General features: G+C 44.6%; 2 protein-coding genes across 2 annotated transcripts in view; one reads left to right on the top strand and one right to left on the bottom strand.

Annotated features, from left to right (window-relative positions):
- Window positions 1-14,374, bottom strand: part of MOXD1 (monooxygenase DBH like 1) — an 82,762-nt gene extending 68,388 nt beyond the window's left edge. Inside the window, exon 1 of the mRNA XM_007456549.1 lies at window positions 14,071-14,374. Within this exon, the coding sequence (XP_007456611.1) occupies window positions 14,071-14,334 (264 nt within the window). The 5' untranslated portion in view covers window positions 14,335-14,374. The remainder of the gene's footprint in view (window positions 1-14,070) is intronic.
- LOC103080685 (UPF0449 protein C19orf25 homolog) lies at window positions 5,377-5,511 on the top strand. Its single transcript, XM_007456535.1, has one exon. It carries the CDS (start codon window positions 5,377-5,379, stop codon window positions 5,509-5,511), a length of 135 nt encoding a protein of 44 aa, XP_007456597.1.
- Window positions 14,375-14,432: the final 58 nt, after the last annotated feature.

The following is a 14,432-nucleotide window of genomic DNA, read 5'->3' as shown; positions in this document are numbered from 1 at the left end:
GGAAAGAAATGAAATACTCTCACAACGAATGTAAAGATTCAATGCATACCTATCCAGAGACAGCAGACCTTCTTGAGGCAGGTTAAAAAACAACATAGACAGTTTCATAGTTGCTAATGTCTTCCCTTCTGTTAATTTCTAGAATAATCTAAAAGCAAGATTGTGGAGTAAATTTCTTTTCAGCATCACACTCAAGTTGGAAGACAGCCTGAAGGATACCTAATCCTAGCTCCTATCAAGAGGAGTTCTCTCAAAAATGTTTCTAAGAGAGGGTCACACAGTATTCAATACCTCCAGTGACAAAGCTCATGAGTTTACAATCTCACAAGGCGACTCATTCAATTTTAATACCTCTGATGGTCAGAAATGTATTTCTTATACTAACCTAAAATAGAGTATATACTAATTGGGTCTTTTTTCTTCCTTCTGGAACCTAATAGGTAGCATCTAATCCATATTTCTTGAGGAAGACTGTCCACTATTTCAAAGCTATAAAAATCTATTATTTATTTATTTTTAAATATTTATTTATTTATTTATTTATTTATTTTTTGCAGTACACGGGCCTCTCACTGTTGTGGCCTCTCCCGTTGAGGGGCACAGGCTCCGGACACGCAGGCTCAGAGACCATGGCTCATGGGCCCAGCCGCTCTGCGGCATGTGGGATCTTCCCGGACCGGGGCAAGAACCCGTGTCCCCTGCATCGGCAGGCGGACCCTCAACCACTGCACCACCAGGGAAGCCCGATCATGTCTTTTCTAATTGTTCTTTTTCCAAGTAAACACTGCCAGTGGTCTCCCATTACTCAAGTACCCCAATTTCCAGAGATTTCAATCATCCTTGTAATTCTCCTTTAGAATGATCCAGTTCACCCACACATCCTTTAAAGAAGTTATTCAAGAAGGTATCTTCTGTTACAGTTAGCCTAGTACAGATTACAATGTCAGTATTACTTCCCTTGATGTAAACGTAGAGTTTATAGGCTAATATTGCATACTTGTGTTCAACAGCACATCTTTTGAGCTTAAGAAGAATATTTAGACCTTTTTCATTTGAATTCCAATTAAGTTCAATTTTACACATTTTGTACATACACAACTAATCTTTAAACCAAGTCTTTATTTGTATTCTCAGTGAATTTTTAACTTTTAATTTCCTGCCGTTATTTTAATATATCACTATCTTTTGAGTCCTTATTCTGTGGAATACTGTAGGCAGTCTGTTATCAACATGTTGTGACATCCTAAGAGACCTGCCAATTACTTTAGAATCATTTAGACACACCATTGATTTATTACCACAACTACAGGCTGGTTCAGCAAATCAAATGCACAAGCAAATGCAGTCTTGTGAGTGTAACTTGTGTTTATTGAAACCATGCTGACCTCTAGTCACAAACCAATTGCTTAGGGCCAAGCATTCACAAACCAGTTGCTTAAAGTTGGTTCTTGAATTTCCTCAAAAATTACTATGAATCTCCCCCATCTATTCCTTCAGTAGATATTTTTCCCCAAGTTGAAAATCTGGGACGTTTCTCTCCATGTAATCATCTGACAATTCTGATATTTCACTGAGCCACTCATTATAATAATACCTTGTATTTATTGAGTACTTTTAATGTGCCACATACTCTGCTAAGAGCTTTACTCGCCTATTTCATTTAATCTTCACAAAAACCCCATTCCTTAGATATAATTCCCTTCTTCATAAAGGGAACTGTCACTTCAGAGACGTTAAGGAGTTTGCCAAGGGCCACACAAGGAGTAAGTAGCGAGCAGTGCTGGGATTCAGAGCAGGGCTTCCTGCTTTTAGCTGCTCAGCAGGTATTTCTTGAGGACCCGCCAGGCACATGGCCTCTTTCCTGGTCCCTCAGGAAGACTGTGGCAGCACTGACATACTCATCGACCTGTAAATGTTGCATCCACACCCTAATAAAACACTAATTATCCACCACTCCTGTTTCTTTTCCTCCTTCTCCCTACTGCAACTATAGCTTTAGGGCATTTCACTTCTTATTAGTAACCTTGGAAAATGAAGGAGGGAAGGAAAAGAATATCTATTTACATAACTAGAAAGACACTTCAGAATTTTTCCAAATACAAAGGGAGTCCATTTTGTCACTGGTAATTCTAAAAAAGATTTTAGAGCAGAACACGCCTCTTGAACAGGCCGAGAAATTACCTAAGACTTTCATTTATTAATATTCCTTTAATGCCCTGTGGCCATATATAACTTATGAATTTTAGACTCTGTGTGGGCAGATATTCCTGTTGCTTAGAAATACAGCAGCTAGTACCGACTGACAAAAGGTGTGTAGGAATGATAGAGGGCTATGAGGAGGAGGGAGATTTCTGGCTCAGCATGTTTTAAAATACACCACTACCCACAGCTCTTCCATTGCCGCTCTCGTTTCAGCATGTACTTTCAAGAAAATACTTAGAAGTACCAACAAATTTGTTGAACATTTCAGAAGTGTTTCAATTCTAGAAAAACCCACTTTATTTTTCTACTTTACAAAATAATCTTAAATATCTAAGCATATGTTTGCCCTTGCTTCAGACATCAAGTGGTCACTCTGAATTGCTTTGTCCAGAATCCTGCTATGCGTCCCCATGCCCAGTGCCTGGAATCTTCCAAGCTTCTATAGGAGTCACCTGATTCTGATCAAAAGAGCCTAACCACATAAGGTCAGTAGTTCCCGAACTTGTCTGCACATTCCAGAATTGTCTTCACGGAGTCAATTAAGAAACTTTAAAATATATTAATGCCTGTGTCCACCACCCCCAGAGATTGTGATTTAATGGGTATTAAGGCGGGATGGGGCTTGCCTGGACGGTGAAAGTTTTAAAAGATGCCCAGGTGATTCTAATGTGCAACTTTGGGAATTTCTGACGTAGGAAGTATCCTTCCCACTTCTCAGTCTTCCATTAGCTCTGCCTGCTCACCACTGGATTCCAATCCTCCGTAGCACAGATCCATCTTGGCCCTGCCCAAAGGGATCTGGATGTCCAAAGTACCAGAGGCCTTGCTTCTACATGGTTTCATCTACCAAGAGTTTCCTTGTATGAGTGGGTTTCTGTGCATGAAGTTTGCAGGGGGAAAAATGGTAGCAGTTTAGTTGTATCTAAGAAACTGAGACTTCCAAGTTTTAGTCTAAAAATTGCCTGAAAGATGGAAATCTTCCCCAGACGCATGTGGTTTTGTTGCTCTAGCTTCTCAAAGTCCTTTAGCTCTCTCATATTACTGAAGACGAGAAAGAACACAGAGTATAAGAGAAAAACATTCATACCTGGTATTAAGAAAGAAACTCCTATAAAATCACCGAGTCTGGGCTTCCCTGGTGGCGCAGTGGTTGAGAGTCCGCCTGCCGATTCAGGGACACGGGTTCATGCCCCGGTCCACGAAGATCCCACATGCCGCGGAGCGGCTGGGCCCGTGAGCCATGGCCGCTGAGCCTGCGCGTCCGGAGCCTGTGCTCCGCAACGGGAGAGGCCACAGCAGTGAGAGGCCCGCGTACCGCACAAAAAATAAAATAAAATAAAATCACCGAGTCTCTAGATCAAAGCCTGAAAGACTCTAGGTGAGCTTACTAAACATCTGTGTAACAATGCCACAGAAATAGAAAAGAGAGCTCATGCGGTTCAGACACCTTAATTATATTTCCTCCAGGTAGGCAGTCTCCTATATTCAAGGTCTACTGAGTCCTCTGATGCCCATGCCAGATCATCTTCTTCATAGTATATGATATTTTGAACTGTAAACACTATGGTTAATCTTGAAAGACAACCTTTAAACTTAGGATATTTGTTTTCCTTCGTGTTTTGATTTTAAGCATCCCAGTCTAAAACAGCCACACTGTTATTCCTTATCACATCACCCTATTTTAATTCTCTGCACAGCAGTTACCACTTTCTGATATTTTTGTTGCTTGTTTATTTGTTTATCCCCCATCAAAATGTGAGCACCCTGATACCACTGATTTCCTCTCACTAAATGCTATATCCCCAGCATCTAGAACTGTTCCATAAACCTTCAATAAATATTGGTCGAGTGAATGAATGAACATTCTAACACTCTCTGCCTATCGGTGAGTACTTTACTAAAACAGCCACATGCAAGTCCCAAATGATTCTCATGCTGTGTGGCCTGGAGCCTCAGGTTTCTACATCTACAAAATGGGAGAAATAAGATATTGACCTTATAGGGCTACTGTGAGAATTACAGGAGATAACACACTTTAAGGACTTATCATAATGTATGGCATATATTAAGAACTTCAGGAGGGACTTCCCTGGTGGTCCAGTGGTAAAGAGTCCGCCTTCCAGTGCAGGGGACAAGGGTTCGATCCCTGGTCAGGGAACTAATATCCCACACGCTGCGGGCCAACTAAGCCCGTGTACCACAACTACTGAGCTTATGCGCCTCAACTAGAGCCCACGTGCCGCCAACTACAGAGCCCACACAACCTGGAGCCTGTGCGCCACAAGTAGAGAAGAGAAAACCCGCACGTCACAACTAGAGAGAAGCCCGCTACCACAACAAAAGATCCCACACACCTCAACGAAGACTCCGCATGCCGCAACTAAGACCCTACACAGCCAAAAACAAAAACAAGAACTCCATGAATGAAAAATCACATCATAGAAATGTATATCTATGACATTCATAGTACAACAAAAGCAGTGAGAGAGATACTATGATTTTATCACTTTTTAAAAATGCATTTTATTAACATGTTTTTTCACTATTGAGGAAGAAAACTGTTAATATGTTTTTATGTAAGCTACCAGTTGCTTGTAGGAGAAGAAAGACCACCAAACCAGGACTGAGAGGAAATGAATCCAGGCTATTGATCTGTATGGCCTCCAACAAGTCGTTTAATAGGTACCTAAGGCCTAGTTTCTTAACCGTAAAATTGGGGCGGGGGTGGTTTAGGAAATTTAAGGGGAAACTGAACTCTGAGCTCTTACGAGCAGCAAGTAAATGCCCAAAACATCAACATTTAACTTGTAAAAGCAAACATTGTTTAAAGATTTTCTCAAAATTTTTGGCTACATTAGATGACTACAAAAGACCTCAGCAGTAAATTAAATTTGGTCTATACATTATTTGCACAGCACTCATATATAATCCCATTTTTACAGTTAACAAAAAGTGATATATTTGAAGTTATTTTTATTTTTGTAGAATTCTCTGCTTATGTGTGTGCTGTATGTTGTCCTAATGTGAAGCTTTTTTTTCCCAGTCTATTTTTAAATTTAACAAGTTAAAAAGACATAGATTGGGAAGAGGTTTCCTGGAGAAATATTCTCTGTTTAAAAGTTCTGTACTAGTGGCCACTGGGCCGCGGTTGCGGCTGAAGGCTTGCCGCCAGGGATGGGCTCCAAGGCCAAGAAGCGCGTGGTGCTGCCCACCCGCCCGGCGCCCCCCACGGTGGAACAGATCCTGGAAGACGTGCAGGGGGCACCCGCCGAGGACCTAGTCTTCACCGCCGTGGCCCTGGAAGAGTAAATGGTCAGCGGGAGCAGAAGGGAAAGAACCTGCAGGAACCCAAACACACGCAGCCCTTCCCCCTCGTTCAGCAACAGGATCGTCCTCGGGACCCGGGATCGATGAGGCAGTTTTGCTGAAGAGCACGCCAGTGGGGACCACCCAGGGGAAGGGGCTTAGCAACACAAACCTACAAACTTCCAAAGAGAACCTGTACGTGTGTGTGCACAGCAGCACGAGTCACAACAGCCAGAAGGTGGAAACAGCCTGAGTGTCCATCTACAGATGATGGAGAAACACAGTGTCCCTCCACACACGGGGACGTCCCTCAGCCACGAAAAGGGGTGAAGCCCTGACCCTCGCTACCACATGGATGGACCCTGAGAACACGATGCTCAGTGAGAGAAGCCAGACACAGAGTGTGTGATTCCATTGATGGGAAACATCCAGAACAGGCAGATCCACAGACACAGAGCATGGGTTTGTGGTTGCCAGGGGCTGGGGAGGGGGATGGGGGGCTGAGTGGTTAATGGGGACAGAGTTTCAGTTTGGGAAGATACGATTAAAAATGGTTAAGACAGTAAATTTTATGTTACATATAATTTACCACAGTTTAAAAAAATTGTTTAGGGAATTCCCTGGCGGTCCAGTGGTTAGGACTCGGTGCTTTCACTGCTGAGGGCCCAGGTTCAATCCCTGATTGGGGAACTAAGATCCCATAAGCTCTGCAGCATGGACAAAAAAAAATTAAAATAAAATTTAAAAATGTTTAAATACGTAATTATAAGTTGGAGTGGGGAGCTTCCAAAGCCTTTTTGCTTCCTACTCTGGAAACTCCACTCCCAGGAACCCACACAAAGGAAAAAAATAACAATAGGGGAAAAAGAGGTTGAACTGAACTGTGCATGGGGCAATTTCACTGGATGAGCCACTCAGCTCATCACGCATCCCTTGCCTGACTGACAGACACCAGTGACATGCCAGCATTTCCATCTCCGGACCCCTCTACCCGCTGAACATTTTTTTGAGGACCCCAAAGAGTTCACTTGGGTTACAGCTCAATATTTATCATACTGCCACCAACAACAAAACAAACACCCCAATCGAAAAATGGGCAGAAGACCTAAATAGACATTTCTCCATAGAAGACATACAGATGGCCAACAGGCATGTGAAAAGATGCTCAACGTCACTAATTCTTAGAGAAATGCAAATCAAAACTACAATGAGCTACCACCTCACACCCGTCAGAACGGCCATGGTTAAAACGTCTACAAATAACAAATGCTGGAGAGGGTGTGGAGAAAAGGGAACCCTCCTACACTGTTGGTGGGGATGTAAGATGGTGCAGCCATTATGGAGAACAATACGGAGGATCCTTAAACAACTAAAAATAGAACTACCATATGATCCAGCAATCCCACTCCTGAGCATATACCCGGACAAAACTATAATTTGGAAAGATACATGCGCCCCTGTGTTCATAGCAGCACCATTTACAATAGCCAAGACATGGAAGCAACCTAAATATCCAGTGACAGATGAATGGATAAAGAAAATGTGGTATATATAGATACAATGGAATATTACTCGGCCTTAAAAATGAATGAAATAATGCCATCTGCAGCAACATGGATGAACCCAGAGATTATCATACTAAGTAAAGTAAGTCAGACAAAGACAAATACCATACGATACCACTTTTATGTGGCATCTAAAATATGACACAAATGAACTTATCTACAAAACAGAAACAGACTCATGGACACAGAGAACAGACATATGGTTGCCAAGGGGGAGGGGGTTGTGGGGAGGGATGGAGTGGGAGGCTGGGGTCAGCAGGTGTAAACCATTATAGACAGGATGGATAAACAACAAGGTCCTACTGTAGAGCACAGGGAACCATATTCAATATCCTGTGATAAACCATAACGGAAAAGAATATAAAAAAAGAATGTGTATATAACTGCATCCCTTTACACCTGAAACTAACACAACATCGTAAATCAACTATACTTCAATAAACAAAAAGTATTTACCACCAAAAACAAAAGTTCTGTACTAATTATTTTTTTGTTTCGTTTTGTTTTGTTTTTTTGCGGTACGCAGGCCTCTCACTGTTGTGGGCTCTCCCGTTGCGGAGCACAGGTTCCGGACGCGCAGGCTCAGCAGCCATGGCTCACGGGCCCAGCCGCTCCGCAGCATGCGGGATCCTCCCGGACCGGGGCACAAACCTGCGTCCCCTGCATCGGCAGGCAGACTCCCAACCACTGCGCCACCAGGGAGGCCCCTGTACTAATTATTTTTTAAAAGTTACAATGAAAAATATTGTGAGGCATCCATAGGCAGAGGTGTTTTTTTGGTCTGTTTTTTGTTTTTTGTTTTTACATATGGATCAAACATTTCCAGAAACATGATATATAATGAATTCATTCCTTTTGCCAGCAACTTTATTTTAATAGGGCTCTATTACAAATGATGAATTAATAAACCACCGTTCACTTTCTTTGAAGTGGACTCTTGCCTCTCCTTCCAAGAATCCAGAAATAGGCTGTTGGTTGCCTGAAGTCTTAAACCTTGATGGTCAATTCAGGTGCACTGTTCTCTTCGCTCTTACTCTGCCCTTTCCTCAGGCTGGCGCTATGAAATCATCTGCTCTTCCAGGGAGAACCACACAGCTGACGAGTATCCTGGTGTGTTCCTGTTCCAGCTTACATTGGTGCATGTGTACTTATTACTAATGCACAAAGCATGAAGCTTGGAGAGGTCCCTTCCTCATCTGGAAATTGATGGTGGCGGGGGGTAGAGGACATAATTTGAAGATTTATAAATATCTCTTAACAAAGCCCCAGCTGAGCTGTGTCAGGGTTGCACACTCTCTTCCCCTTTCCCTTACAGCTTTTCAATTTGCTTTCCAAACATTTCTTTGTTGCCGTTGGCGCCGGTGCACTTAAAAGAAGCACATCATTAACCACAAAGAATGCTCACTGTTTTCTGTCATTTCAAATCACAGCATAATTTCCAATCATTTCCTCAGGGAGCAGCCCTGCAGCAATTACCCCGCTGCTGAAGACTTCCTTCTCATCACAGAAAAGTTTCAGTCCTAGCGACCGCCAACCAGCAAGGCTGTAACAAATGATGACATAGGTTTCAGCCTCCATTCCCCAGCGATTTACACCCCCAAAGGAAGAGTGAATCCATTTTTGTGCAAATTCAACAGGCACATCTGACAATGCAGCCCTCTTCTCCAACTCACACAAACTAGGCATTCATCAGCCCGGATTACTTCCCCCAAATGGGGACTCACAGTTGCTAAGTGGCTTGGGTCGGGGTGGGATCGCTCTGTGTCAAAAAGGGGCAAAGTACAAGGAAAGGACACGAATCTAAGTGCATCAGGGAAGTGAGAGTTGAGTTAATTCATTGAGACAAAATAGTGAGGCTTTCCAAAGCCGAGGCAAGAGGAAAGACCGCTTCCCACCCCCCGCCCCTGGCCGTTCTGTGAAACACACTGTCTCGAAACTGACCTCAGCAGCATCCCAGGGGTAACGTTTCCCCAAGTGTAACCCCATCCAGAACAACTTACCCGACAGGGCACACTGGGACGGGCTTTACTTCACAACCGCGTTTCTCTCTTTTCTTTCCCATTTTGATGGTACCTGGTTATACACCATTTGAAAAATATCTCCAGACGGGGTCGGAGGGTTACAAAACGGGAGGGGAAATTTCCACAATACCTCATCCCTGGGTGTGGTTTTAAGGATGTCCAAGCCAGTACACTGCCTTGAGGCAAGGAAATCAAAATCTGATTTTTCACTCCACAACTCTACAAGCAAATGTCACGCTGCCCTCCAGAGACAGTCTCATTGGGTCCAGCCCTGAATTAGTGATCGGCAACCATTGAAAAATATGGGTTTGTGGAGGTTGAGAACTCTTTTTCTGGGGGGAAGGGTGGAAGGAATGGGCACTGGGAGGACTAACCATTCAGTAACTTCTTGTGAGTAACGCGTGCGCGCGTGCGCGCACGCGTGTGTGTGTGTGTGTGTGTGTGACAGGGGAGGTAAGGAAAGAGGTGAAAAAGTAAGCACTTGCCTCCCAAACCGAGCAGTGTCAAGAGAGTGACTACATGGTGACAGGTACTCAGAAGCGGTGGTGGAAGGGAACTGGCAAGTTGGTGACGATGGGTGTGGTTGCATGGATTTTCTGAAGATGGCCACACTAATATCTTCCCCTCCCATGTTACCTCCTCACAGCATGATGTTGAGGTGGTGTCTACATTCTCTCTTCAATCCAGTGGGACTGTGACTACAGCAGAAGACACAGTCCGTGATTCCATGGCTAAATTATAAAGGGCCATCCAGTTTCCACCTGGGCCTCTCAAGATGTTCACTCTTGGGACACAGCCACTCTGCTGGGAGGAAGCCAGGCAGCAGCTACATGGAGAGGCCACGTTCCCGACACAGTACCAGCGGAGGTCCAGCCAATAGCCAGCATCAATTGCCAGTCAGACAAACCAGTGAGAGAGCTTCCAGATGACTCAAGCACTCACCTTGGAGCTGACACCACGTGGAGCAAAGAAGACCTGTCACCACTAAGTCCTGCTCAGATTGCAGCTTTGTAAGCAAAATATGCCACTGTGTTACGGGGTGCTTTGTTATACAATGACAGACAACCAAAAGAAGGGGCAAGGTCCCCTCTGACACTGGACGTTTCTTGACACAGAATAAATCTGGCCTGAGGAGAAATGGGACCTGCCTCTCTGTCTTTTCTGGATTTTCATAATTTGGGTTGATTCTTTATTAACTTTAGCTTTTTTTCCTCTTGGTCCCAGATGAAGCTGTCCATGGGATATATCTCAACTGAAATTGTGTATGTATATGTGCACTACAGGGTGCTTTGTACAACTTTGAATTGTGGCTGCTATTTACTAATCAGAAGGTTTTACTTACACACACACACAAACTAAAAATCTTTCTTCTCTTGGGACTTCCCTGGTGGTACAGGGGTTAAGAATCTGCCTGCCAATGCAGGGGACACAGGTTCGAGCCCGTGGTCCGGGAAGATCCCACATGCCGCAGAGCAGCTAAGCCCGTGTGCCACAACTACTGAGCCTGCATGCTACAACTACTGAAGCCCGCGTGCCTAGAGCCCGTGTTCCGCAACAAGAGAAGCCACCGCAATGAGAAGCCTGCGCACCTCAAGGAAGAGCAGCCCCCGCTCGCCTAACTAGAGAAAGTCCACACGCAGCAATGAAGACCCAACGCAGCCAAGAATAAATAAGTTAAATAAATAAATTTCAAAAAAACTTTCTTCTCTCAAAAAAACAAAAACAAACGGAAGATCTGGAAATACTCCATTTGCGTGTCTACATAACAGTAATTCACATGCAAAAACTCAGGTTTCTTCTCTCCCCTCTACTCTGCTGCATTACAATCCTGCCTGCTCCACTCAAGACTTGTCACTCTTTTACATTTGCTGCTTGACCTCTACATGAATTTGGCTTTATGACATCTGTTTCAACGACAACTCTCTGCCTCGCTGGTTAGGATTTATTCTTAAATAGTTATCCGGGAGTTAACATTCTATTGAAAAGAAGAGTTTAAGGTCATCAGTTTAATACTAAACTGAGTTTAATAATCATCATTATTAAAAGTCATAATAATAAAAGAATAAAAAATATGTAAAGGTCAAGTTTTTTTAATTAAATAAGAAATGATGAAATAAAATATATGGAAAATAGCCACAAGGGTAGGTGACTAGGATGTCAACTTAGGTTGTTATCATACACTCTGATGCCATCCTACATTGTGACCCAGAAGCCAATGCTTTTTGTTGTATTGTTTCATGCAAAATTTGTTCTTTTTTTTTTTTTGCGGTACGCGGGCCTCTCACTGTTGTGGCCTCTCCCGTTGAGGAGCACAGGCTCCGGACGCACAGGCTCAGCGGCCATGGCTCACGGGCCTAGCCGCTCCGCGGCATGCGGGATCCTCCCGGACTGGGTTACGAACCCGTGTCCCTTGCATCGGCAGGCGGACTCTCAACCACTGCGCCACCAGGGAAGCCCCAAAATTTGTTCTTATTGGGAGTAAAATTACACAAAATTCAGTCTACTAGTGGAATCACATACACATGTTTAACCTATTTACCTTCTACCTATTTACCTTTAACCTATTAACCTTTTGGTATAGTTGCTGAGGATACCCTTATCACACCATTGCATGAAGAATCTCAAATCAATAGTTTCTAGGGGGAAGATACAATTTCAAGAGTTGGAAAATGGAATCACCCAGCCTGGATGATCCAGCTGGAACTGATACATTTCTTTTTATTTTTAGTGTCTGGGGTCTTTCATTTTATTAAAGAAGTTTTTAATAAATTTTCTTTCTCCTTAACTGATAAGCATAATTTTTATTGTATATTATATGTCCTAAAATGAATGGGATGCTTAAAAACATGGAATAGTAAAGGATGTCAGTCAACTAAGAAAATGGTGATCCTTTATACATGAAAATAAAGATTTCATCTCCTCAGGAATAAAAACAGAGGGGAAAGTCCTACTTCGTGCTCATTAAATATATTGGGAAAGGATCCATTTCCGAGGCTTATTTCATAGTGATATGTGTTCAGTAATCACTTTCAGAAAAGTTCTATGTTTCAAAACCCATCTAAAGAGCACTTAATTAATTCTTATGTGATCCTTATGAAGAACCACCAGCAGTGTAAAAATACTGTAGTTTAACAAGCCCTGTGTTTGTGGTGTGCCCATTATGGCATATTGAAACAGAATTCTTCTCTTAGTCTTTCATTTGATATCAAATTGGATGGGCTTTCTAGAACTGCTACTCTTCTGGGGAAATCAATATCAAGTTATCTTTTAAAGTATACATGCTCTGTTTTATGATATCACTATAGTAAGACCTGCCCCCTTCAACAAAACTTGCAAGGATAGTTAAGGGGCATTTGACTCTCCCCACCCGAAAAAACCAAACAGACAAACAAACAAAAAGATGTGGCTCAACAGGTATTTAAATAAGGTATTTTCTACTTCATATCAGAAGAGAGCTAAGTTATTCAGCCAGTGAGGCCTGTGTTTGGGGTCAAATTCTTGGTTTACAAATTTAATGTCTGAGATGCTCCAGAAGGAGAAAATTTATACATCAATGACTTCAACAGAGTGTAATCCTCATATAACTTTACTTTCTTGGAGTTGTCCTTATCTTGGGGAGGAAAGGACTAATTTATGAAAATATAGACAACAGAATGGTTTTAAAGTTTTTATTGCTGTCATTTTAAAAAATTTCTAGCCGGAGTTAAAAGGCCAATGCCAAAATTAGCGTTAAAAATCAATTGCAGGTCTTCCCTGGTGGCGCAGTGGTTGAGAGTCCGCCTGCCGATGCAGGGGACACGGGTTCGTGCCCCGGTCTAGGATGATCCCACATGCCGCGGAGCGGCTGGGCCCGTGAACCATGGCCGCTGAGCCTGCGCGTCCGGAGCCTGTGCTCCGCAATGGGAGAGGCCACAACAGTGAGAGGCCCGCGTACCGCAAAAAAAAAAATCAATTGCAGAATGTTGTGGAAGTCAAACTTAGAAGTCAGAAATAAAATTACTGAGAAATGCTCTTTGAAATTCATCGTGCACATCGATTTTAACATCATCAAAGCCTTAACATAATGCCAGAGCAACTAGTTTTCATCTGCACCAAGAGACTTTTGGCAATGGTCAGCATTTTTGGATGAACTTTGATAAGCAACACTATATTTACCACGATGTTATGTCGTCGCGGAGAAGTGTCCAAATGTCGGTCAAGATCGAACAAAGATGTCCAGAAAACCTACCTACCTAATCATTCTGGTCATCTCATAATTTAAAAACAAATTTTTTCCTATTCGTAAAAACATCTGTGAACAGGCAACGACTCTACTCGGGCTCTTTCAAAGCAAAACGGTAGCTGTCAAATTGATTTTGTTTGCTATTAAAGTAAGTGAAAAGTTTTGCCACTTAATAGGGGGTTTTGCCTGGGGACTCCAGGTTTTGTAGGTTTTGCGGCTTCCTAAACGACTCTCAGAATAGCAAGCTCCTAGCGATTCTTGGGGACCTTTCATTCATCTCTCGGGTAAGGTAGCTGACCCGGCCCGCGAGCCAGAAGGCTTCAGAATAGCCGAGATGTGGGAAGTTCTGAGATCCTCGACCCTCGATAGCAAGACAGCAAATGCTACGGCTCTCTGGTCCCTTCAACCCTGAGAGCTTTCTCGTTAGGCCCCCAAAGCCGGGGTCCCTCTCCTTTCCTGTGAGGGATGAAGGGGGGGTGCGTGGCAGGTGTGTACCTGGGGGATATATTAAGTGGGGCGCTGGGGACAGGAAAGTGCTCAGAGACGAAAAGCTGCCTGGGGTCACCGTGCTCAGCGGTGAAACCTGGGCGCCGGAGGCTACAGGAGCGGACGGCTAAGGCAAACGGGTGCTGGGCAGGGGCGGCGGGCGGCGGGGCGCGACGGCGTCCAGTCTCGGCCGGAGGGAAAGCCGGGTGGCCCGGGGTCGGGACCGGCCGGGGCGCGGCGGGGCGGCTCCGAGAGGGGACGCGCTTACCTGGAGGTAGGGCCGCCCGCCGAGCACCCCGCCCACGACGATGTCGGCCGCGGCCATGGTCCCGGTGGGCGAGAAGCCGAAGCCCACGTAGCCGGCAGTGCGCACCTCGAGGCGGAAGGCTAGCCGGCCGCCCCGCGGGGCCCAGCTCAGCCAGTACTTGCCCTCCGAGTCGAGGAGGGTGCGGTGCGGGAAGGGCCGGCCCGAGCCCCCCGCCGCCGCGCCGGGCAGCAGGCCGCACAGCAGGAGCAGCGGCCAGCGGCACATCCTCGGGCGCGTCCCGCCTGGCGGCACCTGGGCTCCCGCCGCCTGGAACGCGGTGGGCGCGCGCCGAGCTGCGGCCGAGAGCCGGCGGCTGGGCACCG

Source organism: Lipotes vexillifer, unplaced genomic scaffold (assembly GCF_000442215.2).
Source record: "Lipotes vexillifer unplaced genomic scaffold, Lipotes_vexillifer_v1.1 scaffold438, whole genome shotgun sequence".
NCBI lineage: Eukaryota > Metazoa > Chordata > Mammalia > Artiodactyla > Lipotidae > Lipotes > Lipotes vexillifer.
This window is presented reverse-complemented; position numbering and strand designations above follow the sequence as displayed.

Bases quoted from the DNA above. Each gene is read 5' to 3' on its own strand.
- LOC103080685 (XM_007456535.1), top strand. From the start codon at position 5,377: ATGGGCTCCAAGGCCAAGAAGCGCGTGGTGCTGCCCACCCGCCCGGCG.